The sequence below is a fragment of the Perognathus longimembris genome, chromosome 10, assembly GCF_023159225.1.
Source record: "Perognathus longimembris pacificus isolate PPM17 chromosome 10, ASM2315922v1, whole genome shotgun sequence".
Classification (NCBI taxonomy): Eukaryota; Metazoa; Chordata; class Mammalia; order Rodentia; family Heteromyidae; genus Perognathus; species Perognathus longimembris.
The window spans coordinates 39,130,720-39,158,308 of NC_063170.1; the positions used below are offsets into that span (position 1 = coordinate 39,130,720).

At 42.4% G+C, this 27,589-nt stretch overlaps 1 protein-coding gene across 1 annotated transcript in view; it reads left to right on the forward strand.

The window, feature by feature from the left end:
• Nucleotides 1-14,949: 14,949 nt before the first annotated feature.
• Plcl2 (phospholipase C like 2) overlaps nucleotides 14,950-27,589 on the forward strand; it is a 179,496-nt gene continuing 166,856 nt past the window's right edge. The window contains exon 1 of the mRNA XM_048355928.1: nucleotides 14,950-15,363. Coding sequence (XP_048211885.1) covers nucleotides 15,043-15,363 — 321 coding nt within the window. The 5' untranslated portion in view covers nucleotides 14,950-15,042. The remainder of the gene's footprint in view (nucleotides 15,364-27,589) is intronic.

Consider the following 27,589-nt stretch of genomic DNA (forward strand, 5'->3'; position numbering starts at 1 on the left):
TACCAGTGTCCAGAGACTTTTTGTAGCTTTTCAGTATGGCTACTAGAAAAATTTAAATGATATATATGGTTTACATTATGTTTGCTTTGGAAAGCACTAATCTAATATCCTGAATTTATTTCTGAATTTTTTATTTTATTAATTTTTTCCTTATTGTTAGTATTTAACTCTTGTGTTTTCTGGTAATAGTTTCAGTAATTTAAGATATGCTTGAAATATAATATGAATAAGCCACATTTCTAAAGAGATTATTTCTTATATATTCAGATGATGGCTATTATCAATTTATAAATTTTTACTTATTATGTTTACTAGAGGAACTTGATTGCATAGTTCTCTGTATCTTTATTTTTAAAATGATTTCCACTGTGCTAGTGCTGGGGCTGAATTTGGGCCTGAGCACTGTCTTTAAGCTTTTTCACTTATTTGAGGCTTTACTGCTTGAGCAGACTTTTTTTTGTGGTTAACTTAAGATAAAATACTCATGGCCTTTCCTGCCAAGGCTGGCTTTGAGTTGAGTTGTGAGCCTCATACTTCAGCCTCCTGAGTGGCTAGACTTACAGCAGTGAGCCGCTGACACCTAGCCTCAATTTCATATTGTATTTTCTAATTTTAGCCTATTCAAATACCTGATTTCTGCTTTATTACATATTCGTTTATTTTTACCATCTGAATTTCATCGTTTAAAAAAATCTACCTATTCTGAGTCATTTTTCCCCCTCATTGTTTTACTGGGAACTCTTGCTTTCTCCTGGCTTGTCATTAGTGTAGAGGAAGGTCATTGAATCTTGTGGCTTCCCTAATCCATTTTGACCTTCTCTGAATTCTTCTATACTTTTGTGGCTTATGTATACATATAGCTACAGTAACTGGCTTAAAAGCAGAAGTTTCATTTTCAGTCTACCTTGTATGACTGTGTCATATTTTGTTCTTCTTGAGTGTCCTGTACTAGAATTCACATGTGGCTTTTACTGTTAAAGGATCTATGCTTATTTGCTCATTTCTTATATAATTTTGTTAAATATTTTGCTATAATTCATTAACCTTATAATTCTGGACTAAATTTCTTAAGCTATTACATTTTGTTTGCTAAAATTTTGCTTGAAGTTTGATATCTTTGCCTCATTAATGGAATCATTGAACCCTGATAAGTTTGAGAGTCAACAAATTAATTCTGGAAATATATCTCTCAAAGGAAACCTACCACAATTTAAAAATATATTTTGAGAGCAAATTAAGCAGTACAAGGAGTTATTTATTTTTTGAAAATTTAGAAAACTGTCTCCAGTGATAATACCTAATGTCATAGTTGTATATCAGGAATTGATCAGGAATTGTTTTCTATCTTTTCAGAATAATTTTCTATTGCACATGTGTGAGAGAGCAGGTAAACATGGTTATTAAATCAACTATCCATACACTGATAGCTAAGAACATCTTCTTTAACATTTAACAAAATCTATACTAGTTTGTTTTTCATTAGTCACGTTAATTCACAATTTATTTTTCATTTTTCAATGGTTTGTTAGTATTCCTGATCTTAGAAAAGTGCAAACTCCTCTGTTATGTTGTTATATTTCTATTATTTTTCCTCTATTTTTAAAATCTGCTTCTGTATTTTTATCTTTCTAGTATGGTTTGGCTCATTGCTTCCATTTTAAGGTTCTTTAGGCACAGAAGTTATTCAGAATGTTTCTATTTTCATTTTCTCTCCAATATGTATTTTGAGAGAGAAATTTCCTTCTTAGTATGCTTCTGAAAGCATTCATGCTATTTAAATTGTTACTATAGCTATCTTCTATGTAAAATAATACAGAATTTCAGATTTTTATTTCCATGTGTTTTTCTGTAGACTTCCATTTCCCTGTTTAATTATAATGATATTGTTTTGCTGTTGTGTGAGATTATAGTTTCATTGAGTTCATGCTATTGTTTCTTATTAATTCAACTTATTTTTCTGTCTCAGTATGCGATTAACTTTTATAACTAAAAGAATCATTATAATCCCTTGCCCTATGATTTGATACTTTCCATATGTCTAGTTTTTTACTTTGTTCCTAATGTTTTGCAGCTCTGTAATTTCCCTTTTATTTGTCTACAGACTCTGCCATATGCCTTGAGTCCTGAGCTCTACAATTATATTTCTATGAGATACTTGTTTGGCCAGTTCCTCCTGTAGCTGCGTTGATGGAAAGCTAGCTTCAAGGGCATTATGACCTATGCAGCTGCACAGGCTCCTGCTCTCAGGACTTGATTTCATGTTCTCTGTCACTGTCTTAAAATTCTCAATAATTTCTGAACATTTTCATCTTGCAAAGAGCCTCAACAGATTACATAGCCAGTCCATAAATTCTGCAACTGTACTATTTTTTTTAAAATCACAAGCCGATTAGAGCTTTTCCTGATAAATAATTTCCATCATCTCAATGAGATCCCCTTCTAGCTAGACAGCTTCCAGAAAACCCTCTGGGTAGCAACACACACACACATACCACCATCCCCCAGCCCAGGGTGAAATAACTGCAGGAAGTTCTCTCCTGTGTCTCCTTCACTTAATGTCAAATGTTCCCTTTATTATTTCCAGAGGAGCTCGAGGTCAGGTGTCCCACAGATGCAACACAGCTCAGGCCCCTTCAGGGCTTTTGTTTAGAGTGGCAACAGGAACAACCCCCCCCCACCCCTTCTAACCTCTCTTTCTCCCACAATTCTCTCTGCCTTAGCCACTTTCCCTATCATCCTGGAGGGCACAAAACTCACCTTTCAAGCAGCCCATCTCTGGAAGAGTGAAGTTGATAGTTAATCCTCCTACATCCTGGATACTAGAGCTGCTCCTGGGCAAGCTGGGGCTAAATCACACAACATTGGAGGATTGATTTTAAGATTGGCTTAGCTCTTACTGGTGGCTTGGCCTCCGGCACATCATTTGACCTTTCAGAGCCACTTCAGTTCTCCCATTGATAAAATGGAGAAAATACCAGAAGCTCTTCTTGAGCATTTTGATAAACAATGTAATGTCCCTGAAATAATACCTGGTGTACAAGTGCTCACTGGTCTTCCCCTGAGCTGCATGGTTTACCATCATGGCCACATCAAGATGGTGGTATTGTCCCTTTGTGCAATGATCTCAAAAAAGAAACTGAGAAGAAAATATTGAGGACATTCTTTAAGCCTTTGTGTCACTGGCAAAGAATAGCTAACTAGATGACTGGCCTGGGTACCAATCTGCAGGAAAAAAAAATTATAGAGAGATGGATGAGTCATATACCTAGCTGTTCTTTTTCTGTGGGGCTCTACCTGGCTGGAGATGTGTCCTGGCTCCCCCCATCTTCAGTTTGGCATAGTAATTACGTGAATATACTTATTCCTTAGTGAGTTAAGTAATTTTGGCTGTGTCTTTGTGCCTTGTGTGAAAAATGAGAATAAATGTGTTGTCTTCCCCTCCCATTCTTGCTATGGAATCCCTCTTTCCCTGTCATAACATTGAGGAAGATCATTGGCTCCAGTGATGAACCTGCAGTGTTTCCACCTAAGGACCTTGATTCTCTTTGCCTCAGTCCCCACTCTATTTTAGTACAGCTGCTGACTAAGGCTGAAATGATACTCAGAAGAATCCTATCTCCAGATCCTAGAAAGACGTCTTGACTACTTAAGTCTATATAGTCTGAATCTCCTAATCAGCCTATCCCTAAGTCTCTGTGTGCTGCTCCTAAAGGTCCTATGGTCAGGCCTAGATAAAGGTTGAAGCCACACCCATCCCATAATATCCCATATTAAAGCCTAAACATGGACTGGCATGAAAGAACAACTTGCTTCCTCTTCACTATTTTACTCATGTCAGAAGCAAGTAGGGCCCCTGAAAATGACTATACAAGCAATGTTCCAATTCTACTAATGTTTCTTTCATTTTGATATTAGGAATAATCCTATTTTCAGCCTATGGGCTCCATTATTTGCCTTTTTCTTCAGACTGAAGGGAGTCTTTCCCCAAGACAATTTCTGGTGGCTGAGTTAGCTCTGCTCTTTCTCTAAGAGCTCACCATTTAGGTTCTGAACTCCCAATGTTTCAATGTATAGTATTGCTTCTTCAGTATTATTACTTGTATGTAGAAAGACTACACACCCTTTACAGTGTGCTGCATGCTGATAGGTGAGTGTGTGCGCAAACAATTTCTAAGCCAATTTAACAAACAGGAATTGTCACATTGAGAAGGGATTATAGTCTGTGTGTTCCAACAAAATTCTATATTTCATGGATGAGGGAGACATTTCATTCTATTAAAGTGGAACTAGGAGGGCCACTGCATGGGTTTTCAGTATCTGGGTACATGAAAAATCTTGCCCTGAAATGTTTATTGTACCCCAAGCTCATTCTTAAGAGGAGCTTTGAAGAGGAAAGATTGTTGTATGTAGATGACGCTGAGACTTCCTGTGTGCGTCATATCTTGTGGCTCTTTGGGGGAAATTATTTATTAGTTCAAGTCACTACCTTTTTTCATCAGGATTTATATTGTTCTTTATAGGTTGCAAATGTTGCTCTGCCATCCACCCTAGGAGACGGATGTGGAGGCCAGTCAGTTTTATCCCTACATTGACCACAGTGGAAAATGAAACTCCAAAGGCTTAAGGGATTTATGCCAGGCAATGACTGGACATAGCACCAGGGGTCCTGATCTGCACTCTCAGCCAGAGCATCTCAGTCTAGGGGCTGAGGCACTCAGCCAGGCAGTTTCCTAATAGCCCAAGTCAGACTCAGTTTTAATTTTCTTAAAACTCAGAAAGAATAGTAGGCCATTCCACTGAAATGTTTATATAGGACTCCAGAGAGAAGGGCTTCAGAAAGACCTATGACTAAACTGGGTGTTTAAAGGGGAAATCAAGACAGCAGAGCTGAGCTGGCTGGGATCACTTTAATGGCTAAAATAAAATAGACTAATAATGTTGAGGACATAGATAGATAGATAGATGACCCAAGATAGCTCAGTGTACCAAGCGTTTGTAGAAGCCAGAAAGCTGAGGTTGACACAAGAGAATATGGTGGTAAACAACAGTAACAACTTCATTTGGGATGCAATTTAGAGATTAAGTCTTAAAGTATTCATAACCAGAACTGAGGATTGAAAGTGATCTAAAATTAGTCCATACACAGTACTTGTACCAAATTAACATTGTGGTCCATCAGATATTTTAATTGTCTGTAACTGTTACAAGTGCCCCAAATGTACAGCATCAGAGGTGTCACTATGTCAGGCAAAAGGCCATTGATAATTTACTAGATGGAGAGTCTTCCCTGAGCTGAGAATGTCCTGGGATCTCTATTGGTAAAGAGCAAAAGGGAACCTAATTTAGGATAAACATGGACTAATTGTGTGAAACTCAGACTATAGAAATATACAATGACAAACATTGAATTTCAGGACAGCAAATGATAGGCAATTGATTACCTGACTGAGAAATATATTTGGAAGAGGGGTAAAACATTTCATCACATAATAATTCCATTAAAAAATGAGTAAGAAGAACTGAGGGAGGAGAAAATTTAACATCTAATTAAACTCCAAAACAGTTCCAAAAGAATCAGTGATGAGGGCCTGGTATGGAGGTTGTATGTCTGCAATCCTAGCCTCATGGGAGAAAATGGGAAGATAGGGGGTTTGAGGCCAGCATGAGGTAGAAAAAGCAAAACCCAGGTGTTTCCATGGCTCATGTCTGTAGTCCTAGCTACTCCTGGGGCTGTGACATCTGAGGAATAAGGTTCAAAGCCAGCCATCACAGAAAAGTCTATGAGAACCTTATCTCTAATTAATCACCAAAAAGCTAGAAGTAGAACTGTGTCTCAAGTGGTAGAGTACTAGCCTTGAGCAAATTTTCACTGACAGTACCCAGGTTCTGAGTTCAAGCCCTAGGACCCCCCCCAAAAAAAGTTAACAAGACCCTACCTGAGGGTTAGAGACATAACTAATGGAAGAGTGCCTGCCTAACAAGATCTTTGAGACACTGGTTTCCAAACTTAGCCTCTCTCTCTCTCTCTCTCTCTCTCTCTCTCTCTCTCTCTCTCTCTCTCTCTCTCTCTCTCTCTCTCTCTCACACACACACACACACACACACACACACACACAGTCTGATTAAATACCCACATGTCAAAGGGATCCATTCATTATGACTTTTGCCTTGGGGCTAGAACTGTCCATATCACCCTAGAAGATAATCATCTACCCTGTCCTTAAGGTTTTTGTGAAAAGGAAATTCCACTGGTAGTCATACCAGGGCCTGATAGAGGAGCAAGGAAAGTCTCCTTTCTGTGGAGCCTGAAATACCTGTGATGAAAGAAGTTACCCACTTCTCCTGTTCTGGAACTCAGCCTGTTGGAGCCCAAGACCCTTAATGTATACTACCACATGATTGTAAAAGATCATTTAGGCTCTCTTCCACATGATAGAAAGATTTAATAAGAGAAGAAGCATTTACCCAGGAGTCACTAATGAAAAGAACCTGCATGCCTCATAGTTGGATGTCACAGTGACCTCTGACCCCCACAGAGCAGGCCACCTCCATCAATTCTGCCAAGCCTAGGTTTACTCCAGCTTCTGCCTCTCTAATCACCCCCTCCTTTTGGCATTTCTCTGTCCCTGGACTGAAGGCAAGCTAGATTATAAAACCACAAAACATAGTTCCTCATCTCTCATGATTTGTGCAGAGCCTCTTTGCCCCTGCCACCCCACCCCACAGCAGGAGAGCAGTATATTGAACTTTTTTTCTGCTACCTTCTGGGTGACAAGATTAACCTGTCTTTTCTCTCACATGTGGGCTCCATATGTCGCTGCCAAGAAGGACAAGGTGACATTTGGCTAATTTTTTTGCTAATGTGCGTAAGTGGGAGCTGTCTAGGGAAGCTTTCTTTTGCCAGGTAATTTGTACATTTTAACAGTAGGCTTCTGGAGATTTAGTCCTCTCTCATGTTGAGGGTTGTTAATGGTGGGAATTTCTAACTAATTAAGGAGTCGGGCATTGTGCCAGGCTGGAGGATAGTTTGTTCTGGGAGCCTCGTGTTACATCCTACTCTCAGAGCTGGGTCATAATTTTTACTGACCTATAATCAGTAAATTAAGGGATTGTTTCCTTAATTTATTATTTTGAATTGCTATAGAAATAGGTACTGTAATTTACACACAATAGAAAATAGATGTCCCTCCTTCCTCAAACTCCCCTGGCACATCTTTACACAAAGTCCATATATAGTTCCCAGATAGTAAGACTTCAGGCATTTGCACCAGATAAGAAAAAATAGCAATAAAAGTTAGAAGGCATGGAGTAAGACATATTTGGTATATCCAAGGAAAGAGGATTTAGGAAAGAAGAAATGGTTTTTATGAGAATATGGAGACATGTCAGTTGACAAAGTGCCAGCCAATGAACAAAGCAGGGGTACCAAGTTCAAGTCCTGGTCTCAGACAAAAGAAAAAGGAAAAAGGAAAAAGATATGAAAGCCATAAAGCACTGGTGGCTCATGCCTGTAATCCTATCTAATCTGGAGGCTGAGATCTGAGGATTGAAGTTCAAAGTCAGCCCAGCTAGAAAAGTCCTTTAGACTCTTATCTAACTAGCAAAAAAGCTTGAAGTAGAGGTAGGGCTAAGTGGTAGAGTGCCAGCCTTGAGTGAAAAACCCAAGCAAGAGTGGGAGACACTGGGTTCAAGCTCCAATACCAGCACACAAAAAATATGAGAGCCAAAAATGGATGATAAAACAGGTTTCTTAATTAAAATCTACAAATTTGTTGAGGATCTTTGGTTTGTCAGGTCCTGGGCTGGTGCAGAGTTTGAGATGTATCCTGTACAGTGTTAAAGGCTGAAGAGCTCAGGTCATAGAGAGAAAAGTTGTACTCTGTAGAGCTCAAGCTCATATGGGAAAAGACTTGTACATAAATGATCACAATGTATTTTAATGAGAGTCATTTTGGAGGCATGTACAATGTGCTCTAAAAGCCTAAAGAAATAATAATAGCTATTATTTTTAGCAGTAAGAACTTGTGGTGAAAGAATGCATTTTAGTCCTCTTAATGCAGAGAGAGAAAAAACAATTCTCCAACTAGCAAAGATCATAAGCAGAAGAGGTGAGGAGTTCCTGGCCTTCCCAAGACTGGCCAGTGTGACCAGCATGAAAGATGCACATCAAGGCAGAGCCAGATGGGAGGAAGGAAGCTGACAGCTGGGTTATGAGAGGCCTTGAGACAGTGGAGCTGTTGGAGAGAGTGAGGTAGAACAGAAATCTACAGGATGAATCTGATGGAGCATTAGATTGGTGGGAGCTGGGAGGAAACAGGCAAGCCAGGTTGAGGTGGCAATTGAAGCAGTTCAACAGAAATATGATGATGGTAAGCCAGTCATTCTGATGAGGATGGATTAGAGAGACATTTCTGGGTTGATTTATAATGCCTCAGTAGTTAGCCAGAGCAAGGACTCCTGGGAGTTGTGGCTGATACTCAATTCTTCTGTGATGCTCCTATGTGGCTAGAATGCTACTAAGGGAAATACGGAGTTACAGGAACTGGTGTATGGAGTCTACCTTCTATGTATTAAAGTCAAAATATGCTGGACTTGAGATTTCTGTGGTACAGTCAGGCCAGCAACTTCAGCAGGGCAAGGGAACATTACAACAGAAGATGAGTTAACAATGTCAAATGTTCCACAAAGGTTGAAAAAGATAAAGACAAATGAAGGTCTTTTATCTTAGATAAGAATGTAAACCAGGGGGTTGGAGGCATGGCTCAGTTGGTAGAGTGCTAGCCAATGAGTCATATCTGCAGGTACCCAGTTCAAGTTCCAATCTCAGACCTAAAAAATATAAAAAGAAAAGAATATAACCCAGGGTCATCAGGAGGGCAGTTTAAATAGGAGACACAGCTAATTTTAACAGTCTGAAAATGGAAAAGCAGTGAGATGAAACTATCCCTTTATCCACAATGGTTAAAGCTGAGGGGTGTACTACTAGCTTGGGGAATGTTGCATGACACAATCCAAATTAAACTGGCAATGGCCCTATCCTCAGAGACCATCGGGTTTCTGAAGAAGGCAATGTCTTCTCCCTGATTCCTGAAGGCACCACTGTTTGCTCCAGGTCCTTGTGCATGCACTCACTGCTGAGCTGTACCCTTTTTGGAGTGCCTATTCTTTCCATTGCCAATTGATGTAAGATCCAAAAGACAGGGGTCTAAGGCTGCATCCCATCCTCTCCTCTTTCTTCCTATTTTTGCATAGCTGACATTGGGACTTGCTAGTCTCTTGGGTCAGACTCCGTTTCACCCTCTGTTGACAAGAGGGTAGGAGAATAAATCAATCATGTTAGATCAGAAGAGTCCCAAAACACAAGTGGTTCTTCTGAGCCCTAGGCAGCAAATATGGGGTTAAGGAAGACAAGAACAGAGGAAAAGTTAACGCAGTTAATATCTTGGGGCATCTTATTGTCTGTGGGAAGTAAAATCCTAGGACAGCTGGTGAGATGGATAGCTAGAGGGTCAGGTGGGAGAGTAATAATTTAGGGAATTAGCAACGAGTAAAGTACTAACTTAATAGCACCAACGTCTCTACTGAAGACAAAATTAATACCCTTGTAATAATGCCTGGCTAGATGATTCCTTTTCTGCAGCATAGTGGTAACATGGGGCATGTGTGGAGAAAGCCACAGTTGGGTTGTGCATAGTTTTAAGTTGGTAGTTGAAGGACAAGGATGAGGGAGGTCCATGTGTTGTTGAGAATGTGGTTGCAAGCCTTGGTCATGAGGCAGGGCAGGGTGTAGGAATGCAAATGAACAAAGGGGAACTACAAGCTGTGTGACAAGAGTCTGGTGTTGGGATTGTGGGATGGTAGATAAAGGGAAGTAGTTTGGGAGTCCACTTTACCTGTTGGGATATGTGAGACAATATAGACATTAGATATGTCTGAAACTAAAAAAATAAATCTGTCTTTGGAAAACAGATTGATAAGAAGACTCAAGGAAAATGAAAAACTTTGAAGGCATTTGCTGAACTTTGTTTATCCTGCAGTTAGAATTGGAGTCGGGGGCAGGCCTTTTTGTAAACCTTATAACTAGGAGCTCATTTTATAGATGTACAATGAACTAACAAAGCAGAAAGTTTTACGTTCCAGATTTCTGTTTGTTCTGGAAGAATAAGATGATCTTGGAAGCCATAGGCCAGTAAGTATTTCCTCCTGGCAGCTTGAAGATTCTTTACAGTTATTCATTTTAGTACCTCTCTCTCAATATCATTGTCTCTCTCTCTCTGGCTGAATGGCAACTGGATTTATCTGCATGTTAATACATTGTTCTGGGCTGGGACTATATATAGTTCAGTGGTAGACTGCTTGCCTAGTATGCATGAAGCTCTGGGTTTGATTCCTCCATACCACATAAACAGAAAAAGCTGGAAGTGGCACTGTGGCTCAAGTGGTAGAGGGCTAGCCTTGAGCAAAAGAAGCTTGGGGGCAGTACCCAGGCCCTGAGTTCAAGCCTCAGGACTGGCAAAAACAAAAACCAAAAACACAAAGACCTATGAAATTTAGCAAGAAAACCAAAGATGAATGAGGAAGATTATTGCTCTGTATTTGATATGCTGTCTACTACCATTGGAAAGTTATAAATTATGGCACAAATCCTTCTAGCTTCACTTGTTATATTACCACCCATCCTCCATCCATAGACATTTGAATTCAAAAGGACCAATTACTCCCATAATAAAAGTTATACAAATGCATTCAAATATATGAGAGAGAATTTACAAAAGTACTATGCTAAACAAGTTATTTTTTTTCAAAGAATCCTATCAGTTTACCATTTTGTTACTTATTTTGATAGAATAAGTCTATTGAAACTCTAATAATTAATAGGTTCCCTGAGAATACTACCTAATTCAAAAGACACTAAGAAAATTTAATAAATTTACAAAGTGGTTCTTTACTGGATAGAAAGCATATATGTAATTCTCTGAGTTCCTAGTTATATACACTTATAGATGGATCCAAGTGAAATGGGTGGAGAATCGTTAGTGTCAAAAGAAACTAAGCATATGGAAATGAAAGCCCTCCTCTCCCCAGTGTGGTGCTTGAACTCAGGACATGAGCACTACTCCTGAGCTCTTTTGCTCAAGGCTAGTGCTCTACCACTTTGAGCCACAACTCCACTTCTGTGGTTTATTGGAGATAATAGTCTCCCAGGGACTTTTCTGCCTCAGCTGGCTTTGAATCACAATCCTTAGATCCCAGCCTCCTGAGTAGCTAGGATTATAGGCATGAGCCACTGGCGCCTCATGAAATGAGAGCTTCTGATAAGTCTAACTGGTCACATTATTGGCCAAGAAGAAGTGGTCCCTGCATATTTCTTTTCCTTGGATCATGATCAAATAAACACCATCTAAGCTGACAAAGCACAGCAGGTTAACATCAATATTGTGAACTGACTCAGAAAACAATTGGTGGACAGTGCAGACTAGTACTTTGATGTAATCTGTATTTTTATCAAAGTGTTTAAAAAAGTGTGTGTGTGCTGGTACTGGAGTTTGAACTCAGAGTGTGGGCATTGTCCCTTAGCCTTTCTGTTCAAGGCTGCCCCTCTATTACCTGAGCCACAGCTCCATTTCTGGCTTTTTGGTGGTTAACTGGAGGTATGAGTCTCATGTGTGGGCTGGCTCTAACCTCATTCCTCAGATCTCAGCTTTCTGAGTAGCTAGGATTATAGGCAGTCATTGTGGCCCAGCTCCCTCAAAGCATTTTGATCTTCTGTTTTCTGCTCTGGTTGGTTTGCACATTACACATATGGGGAACAGTCAAATATGAAGGCTCACAGGTTAAACTGCATCTTTAGAGAAATGAGACTGAGGTTTTGGAAATGAAAATTGTCCAAACACGTTGAAGAGGAGAAAATAACCTAAAGGCCAAGTGATCTGTGAGTCAGAAAAAATTGGAGAGTGGTAATCTTAGACCCTGTGAACTGGAAACTAGATATGAATTCATAACCTGCAAGGGTATAAATGATGGTAAGAAGTCAGTAAACAGCTCTAGGTTATTTTGGGAGACTTGAACGAAGGTTATTATGGACCAGGGAACTTGACTAGCTCAAGTTCTACACATCAAATTAATGATGCAAACAAATGGAAAACACTTGGATGAAGGGTGACAATAATGATTAAAAGCTGAGAGTGGATTGAAATGTGAAGCAAGCATAAGAGATAAAGCTGTGTTTTGGTGACATGAGAGAATGAGATTAATGAAGGCTCCTAGTGACTTAAAACATTGGGAACAAATTACTTGTCAGAATACAGCCACTAGCTGGGAGATATCACAAACTGGCATGAGCATCATGGAGTTATCCAGAATGCACATTCTATTAATATTATGTCTATCTTTTATAGCCCTACTCAGAAAGTTAGTTCAAAGGAACCATCAAACTGTTATTTGCTGAGGAATGACTATGATATTTTGGCTTTCTTTCTAACTCTAACTTCTATGAATTTTACAATGCCGTGAAAACACTTCAGTGAGGATTTTGGCATAATATTTACAATTTCTTTAATAACATTGCTCATGCGGAATAGGAATAATGGAAAGCAATCACTTAGCAACTGCAGAGACTCAAGCAGGAAGGAGAAGCAATTGCTTACTGTGCTGTTTGTGATGAAAAAAAAAAAAAGACTTTAGCTTATTAAAAAGCCTATTGGGAGCTGAGGATTGTGCCTGGGAGAGGAGCATGTTGCTGCCCACGGTCCTGTCTGTGAAATGGTACCTACAGTTTGGCTGTCTGCATGATGAAGAAGTACAGCTCTAACACCAGCAGGCGTGTGACCAGCGGCTTGTGGGAGACAAAGCACTTAGGGGGATAAAAAGGAACCTGGCACAGGCCTTGGGCTGCTGGCATCATTACTTACAGGTCTGCCAAGATGCTTTGGGAAACGTTTTAATTTAAATGCCAACTCTGTTTCAAGGAAATCTCCCTGGTTTGACCTGTTGGGAGTCTAGAGTGAGATGGATAGGTGTTCATTTTGGAAAGCATTGGTGAGTTTGATGGTGGTTCCATAAAATAATAATTAAAAAAGAGTATCCCACGTGTTTACACCTGTCTGCTTGTCTACTCAGTCTACTCAGCTCAGGGCACTCGTGGCAAGAGTTTCAGCATCTATGGGCACCACCAAATTGGGATTGGTGAATGCAGACAGGAATTGGATTTGATTGCAGAAATCCCTCAAAATATCAGGACTTCAAGAATAAAGGCCCCGTGTTCTGCTTTTCCCCTCTCTCAGCCCACATACCACTAAGAACCTGATTGCATGATTTGGATGTTTTTCTGCAAATCTATCGCAAGGCAAAAACTATTTTGTAACAAAACTAGAAATAGAAAAAAAGGAATAGGACTGAACACAATTGTTTTCTATATGAAAATACCTGTCAGCGTGTAAGCCTAGGTTGGCAAGAGATATATGTGTGGAAGCTTGGGTGGCTTGGCTTGTGGGTTACAAGAACCCATATCCAGAGGATCCGAAGGTGTTTTTTTAATGCCCTTGGGAACAACATGGAACTATTTAATGTTGGTTCTTGGGCCAGACCGTGTTGTATGCAAGATTTCTGCAGTTTGGTACCACATCATGCTAATAAAAGTCTTTAGGTTCGGCCCTGAGACCTCGAGTTTCTCTGCACTTCTTGGCTACTACATTTCCAGGAAGGGAAAAGAGCAGGTGCTGGAGCCAGGCAGAAGACCAGGGAGCCTGGGGGGAGAGGTGTGTGGGACCAGGCTGGGTGGGGGCCCGGGTCCACAAGGTAAGGAGGGCGAAGAGGGTGTGGGGTGGGCAAGAAATATACATTTTTTAGGCTAGTGGTCAGAGAACTGGGACTGGCTTTAGAGGCAAGCGCCATCAATCGGTCCCCAGGGAGGAGCCTGATGGGTATAGCCAGGTGGCAGAATCAGGAAGAACCGTGCCAAGGAGAGGGTTTCAGTGCTAGGCCCCTGCCTCTGCCCGGCGGCTGGGAGGGCGCGGGACAGGCTCAGTCCTCGCGTGCTCTGAAGAGGCAGGCGACCTCCTCACCCCTGCCTGGCAATTCTCTCCAGGAGGTGCGGAGTAGTTCGGCCAAGGCGTCCTAGGGAAGCGGCTTGGTTTCCGTGTGTGTCCAGCAGACCCGGTGGGGAAGCCCGGAGTAGGGGTGGAGCGCTGGTCCTTCCCCGCTGGGATGGGAAGGGAAGGAGTTCCCTGCGCGGGGCTGGGGATCCACGCGAGGCGCAGCGGCCGAGCCCCAGGACCTCGGCACCTGCGGCCCGCGCGCTGTAAGCGGGCGATGGGCAGTTGCGGGAGGAGACCCGGGGTCTGGGACGCTGCCACGGCGGCGGCTCGTGGGGCGTCCGGGACGGGTCCCCGTGGCCTATAGGAAGAAGCGCCCCGCTCGGGAAGGGTCGGTGGGCCCGGGTGGCCCCTCGGGGACGCGCGGCGGGTGAACGACGCCCCCGGCCCGCCGTGCGCTTCCTCCCGGCTTCTCGGGTCCCGGCGGGGACGCCGAGAGGACGTGACGGTGCTCGGCGAGCGGCGGCGCCTCCGCGTGGCGGGAGCGGCGGCGCGGTGTCGGGGCCCGGGTGCGGATCCCGCGTGGCGGGCTGCGAGCCGGGGTGGGCGCGGGTTCTTTCTGGCGCCCGCGGCGGCGCGTGTGTCGGGCGTGTTTGCAGCGCTCGGGCGCCGCCGCCGAACTGACTCGCCCTCTCCCTTCTCCCTCCAGGGCTCCTCCGCTCAGCGCGCCGCTACGACTCGCACGGCGCGCGAGGCCGGCTCCAGACCCGCGCGGTGGCCGTGGACGCGAGGCAGCCGGGGAGGCGCGCGGAGCCGCCGGCGGCGGCGAGGCGCAGGGCGGAAGGCGCGGCGGCAGCGGCGCGGGGGGGAGGGGGAGCGGGGAGGGAGGGAGGGGAGGAAAGGAGGGGAGGGCGGGCGGGGGAGGGGCCGCGCGGCGGCCCGAGGCGGCGGCGGCGGGGACGCGGGGACGCGGGGACGCGGCTTTGTGCAGGCGGGTCGCGGGGCGCCCATGGCGGAGTGCGGCCGGGGGGGCGCCGCCGGCGGGGCCCTACCCTCCTCTCCGGGCCCGGCCCCCGGCCCCAAGGGCGTCCTGAAAGCCGGGGACGGCGGCAGCGGTGGCGGGCGCCTCGGCCACGGGCGGGCGCGCTGTGACAGCGGCGGCGTTTCCAACGGAGACTGCAGCCTCGGCGTGTCAGCGGACGACAGCCGGGCCAGCCCGGCCCTGGGACCCCGCGGCGTGGCGCTCGTCCCGACCCCCGGCCCGGCCGCCTGCCCCCTGCCCCGGGAGAGCAAGCCGGGCGGCCTGCCCCGCCGGAGCAGCATCATCAAGGTAAGCGGAGAGGGGCGGCGGGCGCCCGCCGGGCCGTCCTCGGGGCGGGGGTCGCGGGGGCAGCGTCCGGGGGCAGCGGGCTGGGGGGCGGCTCTCCCGAGCCGCCGGCGTCTGAGGGGGGGTGGGGCGGCGAGGGCTGGAGCTGCAGTTGGAAATGGCTAGCGGCATTGGGAAAGGAGGGAGAGGTGCTCCGGAGATGCCCGGGGAGCCGCGCTCAGACGGCCCCGCGCAACTTGGGGCTGTCACCTCTTCAGGTGGGCTTCGGGCCTGGAACCAGCCGGGGCTGGGCGCGCTGCCGGGGGCCAGCCTGGCCCGGGGACGACTCCTCGGCGCGGATTCCAGGGTATCCTAGAGATCGCCGGGGGTTCGGCGATTTCTTACAAATCCCAGGCAGTGGACAGATTTTAAAATGGTCTCTTCTGCTGGATATTATAGTTAGTTTGCCGCTTGCGATGGTTGTCCTTGGGGGAGAGCGGGCTCCCCTCCCTCGGTGACCCGGGCCAATGGAGTGGGGTTTGTGAACACACAGGCTGATTTCCGCTTTCTTAGGCTTCTGAGCGAGCGCCTAGAGAGATTACAGTCCGCTGGATTGAATCCTTGCCTGGTGGGGCAGGCCTCCCCATCGGTAGAAGTTCTTCTGGACAGTTTGCTTGGCTTTTGAGATCTTTTGAGCACTGTTACTGTGCAGAAGGAAGCCAACACAGTCCATTTGTGTATTTTAAACTCCAGAAGTAGGATTGAGAGTTTGTGGTGGCTTCTTTCTATTATGATATTTTGGGTCTGCCATACACACACACACACACACACACACACACACACACAAATGTTTCTCATGACATGAAGTTGGGGGTGGGGGTGGGGAAGATAGTTGATAAGCTCAGAAGTGCTGAGACCTTGGACAAAACTAGACTGTTCGGCTTGCTCAAGTTTGGAGCAAATAGGAAAACGTTGCTTTCTGAAAGTCAGGGGTTTATTGGGACAGTGAGCAAGAGCAAAACACCCTCACTGGCAGGGCTGCACCCATCCTTCCTGTGGCTGATAACCTGTGGGAGAGAGAGGCCAGAATATGTCAGCAGTCTGTGGCACCCAGGGGAAGGGGTGGCAGAGGGAGGGAATTGGTACTGCTGGTATTTGAGATGTACAGAAATCTGCAAGCACCTTGAACCATACCTCTTGGTGTTATCTACTTGTGCAGTCACCTAGTGCAATATGCAGCACCACGCTGACACTCCGTAAGAGGCAGTTGGGAAACTGCATTTTGCATGGTCATCTGTTTGTACAGTTAATGTGTGGGCAAGGACACAACGAAAGGACTTGAAGATCAAGTGTATTGCCTACCTGCAAGCACTTCCTTAAACTTAGAAAAGTAGTATCTTTTGCTGTCCATGTAGCTTTTAGTGATATATTATTTTCTTTTGCTCTGCAATTTATATTTCTATGAATGTTATTTTCAACTGGGCACAGTCCTCACTTCTTTTTGTAGAGCTATATAATGTTTTTGTTTTTATTGGTTGCCTTACATTTGTGGTGATAATGAAACTTGAGGTGAAATCTTAGAGAACATATCAGACTACCCCTTTGTTGTTTTTAGGACATGTTTTTATTTTTTAATCTCTCCTTTTGGGATCAGGACTTGAACTCAGGGTCTGGTGCTCTTATCATCTGAGCCACACCTTCTGTGTGTGTATTTGTCTATGCCTATGTGTGTCCTGGGGCTTGAACTCAGGGCCTGGGCACTGTCCCTGAGCTTAACTGCTCAAGGCTAGTGCTCTCCTGCTTGAGCAATAGCTGCATTTCTGGGGTTTTTTTTTTTTGTACTTATTTAGAAATAAGAATCTCATGGACTTCCCTGCCTGAGCCTGAGTCGCCATCCTCAGATCTCAGCATCCTGAGTAGACAGGATTATAGGCCTGAACCACTGCTGCCCAGCCATCCTGTTTTTACATTTTTTTCTTAACAAAAGAAGATGAGTGCCTTAGAGTCCATAGTGAGATTTATAGTGTAACTTAGTGAATAATACCTAATGAACAGTGGCAGTGTCTGTTACTTGTTTTACACTCCAGGGAGATAAGGAAGAAAAGTCACTGGTTAAGATATGTGACATATGGAATTGAAAACGTGTAGGTTGATATCATGTCTTCAGTGAAGACTATAACTGCACATGGAGAAATACTGATGATTGTCTAGGAAGTAGTGTTGGTACTTCTATTGAAGTCTGAATACTTCAAGGATGTGATTTTACATTTCTTCTTTCTAATAAAGGCAGTTGGCTTCTTGTTCATCATTAAAACCCCCAGATATTCAGTGCCATGAACACAGTAGGGCCTCAATAAGTTTCTTACTGTGTGACTAGAGGAATGCTAAGGAAGTATATGTCTTCTACAAGTTCTGCTAAACTCGAAAACAGTTAATATTAGATCTACCAGTCTCATATCTAGTTGATTATCTTATACCTCCTAGGATGACTTGACATATTTATTTTTCTTGCCTGTATTTTCAGCTAGCATTTCCCTAACTACCCCTGCCTGGTTTATAAGAAAGAGCGGACACTGTATTTAAATAAGTAATTACTATGTCTTTTTGAAGTGATGTTTTGGAGCATTAACATTTTAGGACAGGCAGGCACTGGTGGCTTACACCTGTAATCCTAGCTACTCAGGAGGCTGAGGTCTGAGGAATATGGTTTAAAGCCAGTCTGGGAAGGAAAATCTGTTTGACCCTGATCTCTAGTGAACCACCAAAGTGCTGGAACTAGAACTGTGGCTCAAGTTGTAGAGTGCTAGTCTTGAAAAAGCTAAGGGACAGTGCCCAGACTGAGTTCAAGCTCCAGTACTACTACATACACACACTCTTTAAGAATGTAGTGTGCTGTTTTCTAAAGACATAACTATTACAGTAGAAGACAATGTTTTATAGAATAAAGAAATCTTTAGGGGCTGGGAATGTGGCTTAGTGGTAGAGTGTGCGCCTCCTATGCATGAAGCCCTGGGTTTGATTCTTCAGTACCACATAAAGAGAAAAGGTGCTGAGGCTCAAGAGGTAGAGTGCTAGCCTTGAGCAAAAAGAAGCCACGGTCAGTGATCAGACCCTGAGTCCAAGCCCCAGGACTGGCAAACAAAAACAAGAACAAGAACAAAAACAAAACAACAAAACAACAAAAAAAGAAATCTTTAATGTCAAATTTTATCAAGCAATGAATGCTACACAGATATTTTATCACATGCATGGTAGATCACGTATTACATTAAACATTTTTTAATAAATTTTAATAACTCATAGTTATGGTGTTGTACATTAGTTTAAATATTGGGCTTAGGCTTATCTCCAACCTTTGCATTTCTTTAGGTGGGGGTTCTGAATCAGAGGGAGGAACAAGGGCCCCAAGTGAGGAATGGTGGGCAAAGTAAGCCAGTTGTTTCCAGTGTCACGACCAGAACATATTCAGGAATATGCTGTAGGTTGACCAGAATTATATTTCTCATTTACAAATCATTTCTTTGGGACTCCATCTGTTTTACAAATAAGGCATTGAATAAGAAATTATTTTAAGACTCGTTTGTTTTTTTCCCAAGATAGATATACAGGTTTACACTAAAAGAGCTTCCTATGTTTGGTAACAGTGTTCATGAAAATTTAGCATGAACAGCCTCACAGAACCTTTTACAAACACTTGAGATGATAAACAAGTCATCAGAATCACCAGCAGGCTTTTCTACTTTTCCTTAGCTTACTGCAAGTAACTGTATGTTATCTTTAAGTAGTCATACAAAGGGATTTCAATTCCACACATCAGTGTGTAAGTACAAAGCATTTTGATCTATGTCACCCTTAATAATAGTATATTTTTGAGCTTATTCATAAAGGCCTGTTACTGGATTTTTAGGGAAAAAGCCATTCTGTTCATTATCTTAAGTAATCTAGTAAATGAGAAGATCACTTTCATGTTCTCCCTTCATAATCCACGTCCTCACACTGTTCAGTACAGTCTATGCTTTATTTTGAAACTGATAATTTGATTAATTGTTCAGATGGCATCTATTTGTTTATAAATAATGCTATCCTTTAATTTAAGAAGATTGCCTAAAAAATAAGAAATAAAGGCCTAAAGATAGAATTTTAGACCTTAGATTTCTTTTTTATTTTGGAAATAATGAAGTTGAAATGTCTCTATTAGTTGGATGGTTTACTTTAATTGAGAGCTAATTAAATACTTTGGTTCATGCCTTTGAAAGTGTTGTATGAATTGTCTACAAGTAAGATGGACTTTAGTGTTGAGTTCTGTGAGCTCCGACAACCACAGAGTCTCCTAATAACACCACAGTTAAGTCCACAAAGACATGGAGCAGTTCCCTCATCTCATCTCATTATCCCTAGGTCTCTGTATTATCTCCATCCCTCCTTCCCCAGACTATGGCAGTTACTACTCTTGGGTCCTTTCCACTACTGAGGAAATAGAGCCACTGCATTATATGATATTAGAAGAAGTGAGAGTAGCCACTTACTAAATGTCCACCATGTGACAGACATGTGGAGAGTGCTTTGCTTTCTGTAATTCTCTGACTTGGTGCTGCACCAACCACAGGGGCAGGAGGAAAGTGGAGTTTAGAGAGGTAACTGTGTCCTGCAAGCCGGAGCTGGTTCCTATACTTTATGGAAATGTGGCTGCACTCCTCTGCTTTCTCCATTACACTGACCATCTAACCTTTCTGTAGAAGGAAAGAAGAGAGGAAGGTGGTGTTGGAAGCTGGACTTATACGGGATGTTGGAGTGGGGAAGAGAATCCATTTATGCTGGCAGGAGCTGGCAGATCATATCACTAGGCAGCTGTCTCATCACCTGTTGGGGTGGCTGGGCCAGGCTTTGCAGCTTCCCTGTGACCAGCAGACTGACCTTGCCCAAGGTGAAAATCCTTATTTTGCTTAACATAGACTTTGTCATTATCTTTGTGCATGGGAGAAACACTTGGATTATCTTTATGCCAGAGTCTGTGTCTTGATACTGAGCTCTTCATGGAGGACAGGCAAGCTTTGTTCCTTTATTACACATGCTCAAAGTAATAAAAACTCCCTAATAAAAACTTTCATTATGTTTATTATCCATGTATTATATTGGTCCATGTTTAAATCAAAATGGCTCTTTGCAGGCAAAAACTGGTCTGTAATTTATCAGTTTGCACAGATGTCAACTACCAGTCACTATTTTTATAATTGGATCTTTTTTTGTGTGTGTACTAGGACTGGGGCTTGAACTCTGGGCTTGGATACTGTCTTTTAACTTTTTCAACCAAGGCTGGCATTCTACCACTTGAGCCACAGTTCTGCTTCTGGCTTTGTGCTGGTTAATTGGAGATAAAGAGTTTCATAGACTTTCCTGCCCCGGCTGGCTTCTGATCTTGATCCTTACAGCTCAGCCTCCTGAGTAGCTAGGATTACTTGCATGAGCCACTGGTTCTGGCTTAATTGGATCTTAAAAAATATCTGTATTCAACTTTAGACATTTTTTTCTTAAATGAGGAAAGATAAAAACAACTACACATCCTGCCAACCTGTAGGTATGTCATAAGTATTAAACAGATAGTGCTTGCATCCCAGAGTGAATCTGTTTGGGTAGGCAGATCCTAATGGATCACTTAGGTCAGAAAAATCTAATAGCCAATCAGTAACTGTCCACTTCACTTTGTGCTAATGCATTTCAGACCCTGGAGATCAAAATTGCTTGTTCCAGTCTTCTCAGAGAGTGTTGTCACAATTCAGAGCCCTCTTTCTGGAACTCATCACAGTGGATTAATTTTCATATACCAGAATTACTTGCCCTTTTTCACCTTTCTGAGTCTACTGTCCAAATTGTTGTAGTTGGTTTTCATTGTTTCTCACCAATGGATTCATAAAGAGAAATGATGGGAAATTGTTTTCTTAATGCCGACATCAGCTACTTCAGTCATTTTCTTAGAATGTTCTATCCCAAAATCAGCTCACTTTCTTTTATAGTTGTGTGTGCTTTGCATAGCTCTTTAATGCCTAAGTCATCCAGGGATGAATATTCAACAATGTAGGGCAATGTTTACAGCCTAAATGCAGAAATAAGTGAAGTATGAATAGTCTCAGTTTCTCTCCAGACCCTGTACATATGTGTCTACAACCAGATGTTCTTTCCTCATACTGATGAGGTTTTGGATGCCATTACTGCTCCTCTACCAGACCTATGGGGGTAGTTTAGTTATCTTTTTGCTCTTTGTTAGTGTGATTCAAGTATTTTTTTCACCAATGGGCCTACAGGACCTGAAACTGTGTTTGCAGCTGCCTAACCAACTTTTTCCTTGATTGTACTTGGCAGCAGACTGTCGTCAGTCATGACTCACACTCAGAACCATTGTGGAAGATTAAGCTGCACCTGCACCTTCATTGGGTACCCTAAAGCTAGAGATAACTTCCTGAAGCTTGGGAGTTATACAACTAATTACATTGTACTTCAGTGACATTGGTAAGAATGGGTCCCTATGCTTGCACATCGGTGCATTCTAGAACATCAGAGCAGGGCAGGCAACTGAACTCCATGGCCATTAGCAGTTAGTCATGTGGCAGGGTCTGTTAAGAAAGGTGTTCTGGCTCATTATCTTGACTTGGCTACTCCCTGGGGTGGGAGGACTATACCCAGGCCACAGGCTGCATTATTCAGGAGAGAGGAATTGCTTGAATTAGAGTCTGGCTTCTCTTGAGCCATGGGTGAGATATTGAATCAGATGTATCTAGGTACTACATCTCCAAAATGGATAGAGAAAACCCCTCTCACGTGTCACTGTTGATTCAGTGAGACAGTCTGGTCTTAGTTCTTAAGGGGCAGTGTGTGGCCTGTCACTGCTCACAGTACACACTGCCTAGGGTGTCTTTCTGATCTTCAGTTTCTCTCTAGAGGTTAGCCTGAGGCAAGCACACTAATTCCAGTGGAATTGGAGATCACTAACACTTTCCGTGCTCATTTTGAAAATTTGTCTTTTGAAATGTGCAGAAAGTGCCTAGAAAAATTTCCCAGCTATGTCCCATAGATGCTCTCAGGAATGATTTGTTTAGGTAGCTTTTTGAATCAGATGCTTCGGTACAACTGCACACATATGTAAACGGCCCTGCTGTGAGTCTAGAGGGGAATGAATATAGTTTCATTTTGCTAGCTACCCATCTGTATTGGTTTATATCTTTTATCATGACAAAATTATTAATCATGCCTCTTTTGGCTCTTCAGGGTGTCCCAGGATGGATGATAAGATGGTCACTCAAATTGTAATCCTCCTTTTCCAGACTCCAGTACAATCTATGTGGAGCCAGTGCACTTGGCTTCGGTGCTGGAACTTGGGTCTTTCTTTCCTGTTTTTTACCTCTCTGCTCAGGATGTCTTCCTCCTCTCCTAGTTCTGCCTGATGTCTACCTTGACTAATCCCTCTCCAGTTAGAATGTAGTTTTCTTTCCTTTGCCTTCTAATCACCACTCTACCTTGTGTCTCCTATTGGTCCTATCCCCCACATCTGCTACATCCTATTCACTTTGAGTTTTTGAAAATACTTAGTGTCTTGTGGAAAGCATGCATTAAGTATGTATTTGTGGAACAAATGTGTGAATAAATGGAGGTGAATGACAAGTCTGCTAAAGATGTTTAGATTTAACCTCCACCTGGTTTTGATTGCAATGTCAGACTCAGTGGGATATATACTTCAAAGAAGAAATCTATTTCATGTACATAAATTTGAAAACAGTTAAAAGGAAGGAAATATCTTCACTTAAAGTTGATTCAAGACTGTGGTTCCTTCCAGATTGTTCTACAAGATGTTAAATGCTCGGTCCTTTTTGTACTCCTAAAATGGGAGTGGGCCTTTGAAAATGTCTTTGGATTTATGTTTTGCTAGCAAGCTGTAAAGGGCATGGCAAGAATGTCATTGTTTGCAAAAGCACTTAACGTTTTTCATGGTATATGGTTTCTTTAAGCAACATTTGTAGCTTTTGCTTTGTTTTATTTATTTCTTAATTTTTTGCAGCATGAGTGATTGAAACTTGGGCCTTGCACTTGCCAGTTTTTGTTTGAGGAACTAAATTACTTTGACTTTCATTTGTATTAATATTGAATTGTCAAAAGATAGCATTAGGAGAATTGATAATGAAAAGAGAACGCCTAAGGAATCTAGAATACTGACACAAAAACTACAGGGACTCTGGGGTCTCTTGACGGAAACTGAAAGGGAACATTATCATAGAGCTTGTCAAAGACAAGAATCAACAGTCAGCCCAGGTTTGGCTGTGTGGAAAGTACATGCTATGGATTGCTTTGCCACCATCTTCTACTGTGGCTTCTAGGTGCTTAAACCTTGTAAGTTTCTATCAGTCCTAAAAGAGAAGACTGTTTTTAATGAGAAGAATTTGACTTCTTATGACTAAATTTTGGTATGAAGCCATGTGACCCTAATAACATGAACGTGTATAGCCTTGGTCCTGGCTACCATGCCCACATTTCACTGTAATCAACAAACCAGAACTTGGGCCTTTTCCTTCCCTTTCTTTCTACTGTGAAGTCAGCATTCAAATCTCTCTCTCTCTCTCTCTCTCTCTCTCTCTCTCTCTCTCTCTGTGTGTGTGTGTGTGTGTGTGTGTGTGTGTGTGTGTGTGTGTGTGTGCTGGAGCTTGAACTTAAGGCCTTGACTCCTGCTTGGACAGTCAAGGCTGGTACTCCACCACTTGAGCTTTGCCACTTCTAGCTTCTTTGTGGCTAATTGGAATTGAGTCTGGAGGGTTTATTTGGGTGGTAGTGTGAGGACTTGCCTTGATCCAAGATCCTTAGGTCTTCTCAGTCTCCTGAGTAGCTAGGATTATAGATGTGAGCCACTGGCACCCAGCTTATGATCTACTTGAGTATGCTAGGTATATTATTTTGAAACTCTTGGGTATTAACAGCCCCCAAACTAAGCAGCAAGGTTGAAAAGTAATTACTAATGTAGAGTCATGAGATTTTTCAGTATATCAAATTCTTCTGTAGTTAGAGACATACAAGGCCATGCTGATTAGCAAATTTAGCTCCTAGCTATGGTTGAATTCATTTATTTGCATGTTAGCATAACAGAATTGGGAAAAACTTATTATGTAATACTGCAGTATGTGGGTATTAATAGAACAAGATGTGGTCTTACAGATTGCTATTTTTGCAAATTTGTTTTTTTGCTATAGATAGCTGCATGTGTACACATTCTACATGGGCATGCATATACTCTGAAGATTCTGTTTATAAATAGTAAAGATCAAGAGCTAACCAAATAACGTGGTAGGTTGACATGAGCCCAGTGTCATGAAAGACAAATGGGTAGCAGGTGTCCGCTCTCTAAATTGAAAATACTGGAAAGGGTAGGCTGTTTTCTTTAGGGCATTGCTGATGAGGTCTCTGTTGCTTTTGACCAATTACTATGGCCACAGAGGGCAAGTGACCTTGTTTGCAGCCACTGCTAGAATCATAAGCTGTATGACGCTCCCCATATGGCTTCCTAATACTTTTTATTTCTCAGGAAAACTGGTATCCTGTGGGCATAGGAGATGTAATTTTTCCATTTGTGATGTGATTTAGTCTTTATTCTTGAAGAAAATAAAGTGAGTTGCTTAAATTTTCACTTCAACCCATGCAAGCAACTTATATTCACTGCCAATAGAATTATTCAGGAGTTTTCATATTGGAGCTAATTGAATACTCAAGGAAATACAGCTTCAAGGGAGTGTTTATTCTTAGAGTATTTTGTGTGATTTTTTGGGGGGAAGAAATCCATAAATGACACTCCCTGTGTATTAAGTGGGATTGCTACACCATAGGATATGTGCATGTTCAGCTGTAGTAGACACTATCAAACAATTTTCCTGACTGGTTAAACTAATTTACATGCTGTTGAGGGGTGTGAATTCTATTCCCCCCCACACATTTGGTATTGCCAGTTGGTTTTTCTTTTTTTGTTTTGGTTGTAACCATTTTGTTTTGGCACAACCATTGTGATGGCTGTGCAATTAATGGTACCTCACTGTGGCTCTCAAGTTGAATTTCCTAGATGAGTAGTGACACTGGACACCTTCCATATGTCTCTTGGCCATTTGGACATTCTCTTTTGTACAAATACTTGTTTGTGTCTTTCACTTAAAATGATGTTTTGTTGAAATTGATTTATATGCCTTGATTTCATTTTCTAGATCTGCCTTTTGTCTGGTACAAATGAGATAATGCTTCTTGTAGGCCATGACTTCCTTTCTTACTGCCTTAAATGGCATCTTTCCATGAATAGCAATTCTTACTTTTAGTGAAGTCTACTTTATTAGTGTTTCCATTTGTAGTTACTTTTTATTTTTATTTATTTTTGTGCTGGTATTGGGGCTTGAACTCAGGGCCTCATGCTATTGTTTAGCTGACGCTCTACCACTTTAACCATAGCTCTACATAAAGCCTTTTTTTCTGGTTAACTAGAGATAAGAGTCTCACAGACTTTGCTGCCAGGGCTGAATTCTAACTGTGATCCTCAGATCTTCACATCCTAAGTAGCTAATATTACATGTGTGAGCCATCAGTAGCAGGCTCCATTTATAGTTATTATTTTTGGGTAATGTTTAAGAAATATCTACTGAAACCTTATGAAGATATTCATTTATTTAACTTCTAGTGCCTTTTTGGTTTTCACATGTAGATGTACAACAGCCTATCTGGACTTTTTGTGTGTGTCAGGAGATAGGGGATAAAAATTTCTTTCCATATAAAAAGCCAGTTTAACTGACTCAGTGCTATTTGAAAAATGTCCTTTCTCCACTGTATTACATTGGTTCTTTGTCATAAATTCAGTGAGTAGTTACCTCTGAATCTGTTTTGAGAACCTATTTGTGACAATAGTCTTATTTGCCTGTTTATTCCATGGTGTCTTTCCTACTTGTTATCTGTCCAGTAGAAATTATTATAAATGTGTATGAGAAGACATGTGCAAGATTGCTAATAGACATTTACTGTATCAAACCCAAATCAGAAATGACTCACATAGTCAAGAAAGGAAAACAGAAAAGAATAATAGGTGACCACTCTGTAACCACTTGTCTCTCAAGCATAATGTTGAAGAAAAGAAATACAAAATAATATTATTTTTATTCAATTTTTGTAAACCCCAAAACCAAGATGGAGCGGGGTATGCAGGTGGGAAACCAAAGGCCCTCTGGTGCCATATTGCTTTGTTTCTACTTTTGGGTGGTGGTTTCATGTGTGAATTTACTTTGTAAAATCCATCAAACTACACACTTAAGATTTTTCTGTAGATACACTTTGGCAAATAAGCTGATTCAGACTGTTAAATTGTGGACATCAATCAAATTTGGATACTTATCAGTCTCTTTCCTTTGCCTATTTAGGACCAGACCTGGTAGTTTGCTTTTGTCTGTGAGTCCATAGATGACAGATGCTTTTGTGGCAGCAAGGTCTTGTGTGTGTGTATGTGAGACTGAGCTCCATGTGGTTTGGAGAAAGGGTTAGCCTGCTGGAAGACTAAAACTAGTCCTCTTCTGGAATGTGTCTGTGACACAGAGGAGCTGTACCAGGGGGGTGGAGGGAGTTGACAGCTAGGAGAGTGTTGGCCACTGCAGCTATCTTAACACTGTAGTTGCTATGGCTTGAAGTTCTTATTGTTAATGTTGTTTGTAAGTGTAGCTTTGAGCATTTTGATTGTTAAAGTGTGCACAACTGACTATAGATGTGCTGCTCATACAAAAGTCCTGCTAACTGCCCCAGATATGTGAGCAATAGTGTTTAATGTTCACTGAATAGCAATACTTCTTCAATATGGGGTGGTCAACAGGGAGCTTCAGCTCTGCTGCACTCTGACTTGTCATTTAAACATTGTCTCAGGAAGGGAAGCAGGGAAGGAAAACATGGTGTCTCCAGTTGAGCCATTTGGGGACACACGAGAATTACATGGCTTCTAAAACTTACTAGTGTATTAGCTTTACCTGATCCAATCAAATGGGAACCTCTTGGGGTTTCCCAAAGTTAGAAGGGATATTTTATGGTATAGTGAGGGTTAATTAAGAATAAGGGTTAAACTTTCTCATGGGCCCTACAGCACCACCATTAAGCTCTGTTAGACATAACAACAAACAGCTGCCGAATTCACAGAGCTGAGGTAGAGGGTCAGTTTAAACCTTGAACTTCTTTGGAGGTTTGCCCTCAAGGAGGGCAGCTTCCC